Below are 5,161 nucleotides of genomic sequence, written 5' to 3' on the forward strand. Positions count from 1 at the left end.
ACATAAAGATTATTTATCTAGCAAAGGACCAGTTGTACTTAGTATGTGTACACTGGGGTGTCCTGTTTGATGATAGAAAGAGTTATGGTCAGTTAAATTCATGGAGATTAGAGTTTAGATTGCTAGAGTCTGCTTGAAGTTGCGAGTGCTGGTAGCAAGTATTACTAAGTTTATTGTATAGCCAAGAGGCAATATAAAATTGTTGGTACCAAGTGTTACCAAGTGACAAGCAGCTAAGTTGTTTGTGTAGCCAAGAGGCATCACCTCAAGTAAATATACAGGCTTTAGAGATTTCTCTGTGTACTTAATTGTAGCACTAGACAAGTGAAAAAAAAAACAATATCTGTACATATTGAATACCTTACACACTAGGCAAGTGTCGATTGTATTTGTATATTTTGCATTCATCATATCATCCCTGTAAGACTAGGACAAACCATCCTCCCAAGGAGATCAGTCGGGTCTCACCTATATCAATAAGTAAGGGTAATTTTACCAGATTTTTGAAATTCTTGGGCAAAATAGCTTCAATTATCAGTTAATTTTGTTTTATACTTCTGTGGATCCTTTACAGTATTGTATTTTACTCAGGTGACCGTTAAGGCCCTTGCGCCTCTTGTTAAAAAGCTATTCTATGTTTTCTCCAAGTACTTGTATATTTTCGTAAGCTGGACCATGCCGTTGCTTCTACCTGACTTTGGCTTAAGATCAGTGAAGTTTGCAGCATTTTCCTCCGACGCCACATTCTTCGTAGATCTGAGGATTTCGAGAATTGTGACTTCTATCAGAATGAAAATCGAGAATGGGTCGATTAAAAAATATTTATTGAGAATAAATTTCATAGTCTAACATGTTCTGACGAGTCTATTCTCTAAAAGAATCAAATCACAATTTTACAAACAATACACATATACTATAAAAACAATGAAATATAATGATACAGCATGCTATTTTCATCTCTCTCTCTCTCTCTGATTATTTTCTTAATTTTCTGAAAATTTTATGGAACAATATCCACACTTAAAGTACAGTGTATGTTACAAACTAACCCCTTTATCCAAGCATTTGTTTAAGTAAAGAACTACCTTAAAACTGTAGACATTTAATACAAATGAAAAATAAACAAGGTTCAAACTGCTATCAGCTATGAATACATCAAACAATGTAAATTATTCACCTTTGATTCACGTTAAAATTATGATTTTGTTAGTCAGTTCTATTTGGTCATAACCGGGGTCATACTAAGTTCATGTTATGCCTCGTTGGTCATATGAGATGGAATGATAGAAGCATAATTTTTTAACCAAAATATTATGTACACAAACTTCAGGATACTTCTAAAACTAGCTAGCAACCTGTATCCGGTTTCAATTTGAAATTTTAAAAAAAGGATCAAATTCAGACCACCGGTTATTTGAAGTACCCTCCAATATACACGTACACGGATATAGACGCGTGATTTCTCATTGAATCTTTTCGTAATCGGAAGTAATATCCCGTTGTGGTTTAACCCCGGTGTACATTAATGGTAACGTCTTTCACTAAGGATATTTGATGCTTTGCAGTAACATGTACGTATTTTCTCGATGAAAAGTCAACAACTTTACTTTATTCTTAGATGAATTCAAATTGAAACTTCATTTTAGCCATGAGGTCTTTGGATTGCTTTAAAGGGATACTAAAAGACCGCGACCCAAGCAATCTTTCAGTAGAAAACATCAATGCTGAGCTGATGGATCGAAATTGGTCTGGAGTTATTTTTCTAGCCATTCTTTTAGTTATTGGGGTCTTTGGAAATGTGACTGTTTTACTAACATACGGACTGAAGTTCAAGCGAGGAACCAATTACCGCTTTTACGTGCTGTTTCTTGCCCTGTTGGATACAGGGAACTGCATCATCGGAATACCTTGGTGTTTAGTGTACATGTTACGCCCCCTAACTTTTCCCTCGGATGTATTTTGTCGTGGTGGACTGTTTGTGAGTTTTGTGTTGTCTGTGACAGGTGCAGGAGGACTGGTGCTCATTGCGTTTGACAGATATAGAAAAATATGTTGCCCCCTGAAGAAACAGATTAATATAAAAAATGCCAAACGCAGTGTTGTTGTGATTATAGTGATATCCATACTTTCAACATGGTTTACTCCATTTTTGTACGAACTTAACAAATTGCCTCTTTCTTCCAGCGGAGAGAAAGGGTACAAGTGTTACCTTGCTACAAATCCTATCGCTAACTTTCTTTCAAAGGGATTTTATATTATTCTCGCCATGATGTTTCTGACAATAAGTGCAACCTTAACAATTCTATATTATTTTATCATGAGGAAAGTGCAGACTCATTCTAAAAGCTTTAATCAAAAATCGAAATCAAATAACAACGACACCTTTGGTCGTCGAACCTCAAACTTGCATACACGGAAAACAACCTTAACTTTCTTAATGATCACTACTGTGTATATTTTGACTACCCTTCCACACATTGTTGGTGGTCTTGTGTTTCATTTTGATGAATATTTAGAGTGCAGGATGAGTTCCACAACTCATAATGTTTTTTATTTCTTCTACTGGACTGTTTACATAAACAATGTCGCTAACCCTTTCATTTATGGCCTTTCTGATGAGAGATTTCGGGGTATCATCAGATATGTAATAACTTATGCGGTTTTCGCACCTTTTAAGGCTTCAAAGAAGAGACTACCATCTGCCTCCTTTTCAGTTTCAATTGATAACAACGATCAAAAGATTCAAATTGAAGCCAAAGACGACATTAATAACAAAACTGCTGACGCAATTAGTGTTGTTTCTGAAGAATTTGCAAACAAATTAAACGGAGATGACATTGACAGCATACGTGAAACAAACACGGAACAGGTGACGAAACAAATCCATAGCAGTAAAGGATAATTATATTTTCAGCCAGTGTAAAATATTTCAATGTTAATGATTTTTTTAAGCTGAGTGCCAAAATTAATATGAAAGTGTAAGTGTACGTATATTAATTCGATGCGAGTGAAAAATGAAAAATATGTAAAGTAGATTTAGTTACGTGACTGTATTTCCTTATAATTTTGCAGTTTTTCTAGGTACACGTCAGTGCTCACGGTATCTATCATATAAATACATGTACATAAGAATATACTTTTGAATAGGTTACTGTGGAATCATTTTAATTCGTGGGGGTCAATGTTCGTGGGCAAGCAAAATTTTACTTGTTCGTGGGGACGTAATTTCGTGGGTAAGTGTGACCCACGAAATCCACGAACATTGGTCCCCCACGAACAATGATGATTCCACAGTATGTTGGGATTTTTCATATGGACTCATTCTAGATATAATGTATGAGGAAACAAAAAATTCCATGCAGGGTTTCTAATTGGGAGGGGTCCTCTCCACAAGCACCTTTGAGTGTTTTGTATCAGTATTGGTGTGTTGGAAAAAAAAAGGATCAGTTGCTTTCGAGTTTTTATTTTAATGTATATACGTATAAATGCCAAAATTAAATTTCGAAATCTGAATTATTTTCATATACACGGAGTGTTTAATTTTATTTAATTAAATCATTCATCTATACGTATGAACGTAGCTATGTTTATATAATTTCATTATGTGTCTTCTTGTAAGCATTGGATTAGATGATGAATTGTTTAATGATTAAATATCCCTTGGTTATCTGTCACCCTATCATAATTATTTTAGCAGAAATTGATTACGTTATTGTCTTAATTTAATGCTTGATGTACAATATAGGTAAATTAAATTAGAAATTCATCATTTGGTCTGGATTTTTAGTGGACAGTGACTTGTATAGACTTCGTTATACAGTACAGTAACACTGTGTCGTAGACTGTATAATTTACATTACTAAGGTAAAAACTAGTAAAACTCAGGAAATTCAACGAACAAGAGACCAGGCTTGGTTCATCTTGTTTGTCAGCAACATCCAAAAGACTAAACTATCTGAAGAGATGTCCTGTTGAATATATAGAAAAAATGCATTATTTCTTAAAAAAATCTTCTTCTCTGCTCCTGGGTATTAAGCAAACAAACTAAATGCATAGTTATGATGAGGAAGAGTGCTTCTTCCAAAATTGTGAATTTCATAGCCCCTGGGACAGGGGTTCTGGGGTTAGGGCGGGGCTCTAATGATTTACATGTATAGTGAAAATGCCTTAATTCTTTAAGAGAAAGATTTTGACTGTGTTTTTAGCTCACCTGAGCTGAAATCTCAAGTGACCTTTTCTAACCATCGGTTGGCCGGCGTCCGTCTAGCTGTGTGTCTCTATCTGTAATTGTCAAATTTTCGACTTCTTCTTTAGAACCACCGGGCCAATTTTTAAGGAAAGTAAGCACAAAGAATTTTTGGTTAAGGGGATTTCTAATTGTTCAAATGAAAGGCCGAGTCCCATTCTAAAGGAAGATAGTCAAGAAAAGGCAAAAATATGGTGGGGTCATTAAACAAGAGGCCCAAGGGCCTTAACGGTCAACAGAGTATAACCTTGTAAAGGATTCGTGGAATGGTAAATCGTTCTAAATTAACTTGAAACTTGAAAAACGAGAGTTTTAGATGATCAATAAAAAAGAGTACGTCTGTAATCAACTTGCCTGTATATGTATATATGCCAGTGCAATCTACACTCCATCATTATCATTAGTTACAAGAAAATAGTACTTTATCATAACACACAGTATTCACACAATATATGGAATCCATTATAATTATAATTAACTAGTCCCGTGGTCTTTGAATCATAATTAAATAAATGTACATAAGTAAAGTATTTTTGTCTCATTTTTATCCATTCATTATTCACAAGTCTACCTGACTATTACAAACTATGAAAGTACTTTTTGTATTATACATTAAAAAAAATCTTTTGTATGATTTATACGTCTGTATAATTTTTGCATATAATATTTATACAACTTGAAATTCCTCCTCCTCCTCAGAAGAAGAAAAAAACCAGAAGAAAAACCGCCGAATAATAATTATGGTTTTGTTTTTATTTTTAAAAATGCTTGAAAAAGATTCCTTTATCTTAAATATAACATGAGATTAAATGATTCACAACCTTCTTCATCCGTGCGGTTTAATGTCTAGTGTGTAGGTAAATATCGGACGTCTGTAACCATGCAGTTGTAAAAGAAGGAAAGTTAAATGTCATT

General features: G+C 34.3%; 1 protein-coding gene across 1 annotated transcript; it reads left to right on the forward strand.

Moving 5' to 3' along the window:
- The first annotated feature begins 1,449 nt into the window (after nucleotides 1-1,449).
- On the forward strand, nucleotides 1,450-3,577 carry LOC133204553 (trace amine-associated receptor 3-like). Its single transcript, XM_061340301.1, has one exon. The coding sequence runs from the start codon at nucleotides 1,649-1,651 to the stop codon at nucleotides 2,900-2,902; it is 1,254 nt and encodes a 417-aa protein (XP_061196285.1). The 5' UTR covers nucleotides 1,450-1,648; the 3' UTR covers nucleotides 2,903-3,577.
- Nucleotides 3,578-5,161: the final 1,584 nt, after the last annotated feature.

This window comes from Saccostrea echinata, unplaced genomic scaffold, assembly GCF_033153115.1.
Source record: "Saccostrea echinata isolate AGI-Se365-2 ecotype Australia unplaced genomic scaffold, CSIRO_AGI_Sech_v1 ptg000054l, whole genome shotgun sequence".
Lineage (NCBI taxonomy): Eukaryota > Metazoa > Mollusca > Bivalvia > Ostreida > Ostreidae > Saccostrea > Saccostrea echinata.

Coding starts and splice junctions, on each gene's coding strand:
- LOC133204553 (XM_061340301.1), top strand. CDS start 1,649: ATGAGGTCTTTGGATTGCTTTAAAGGGATACTAAAAGACCGCGACCCA.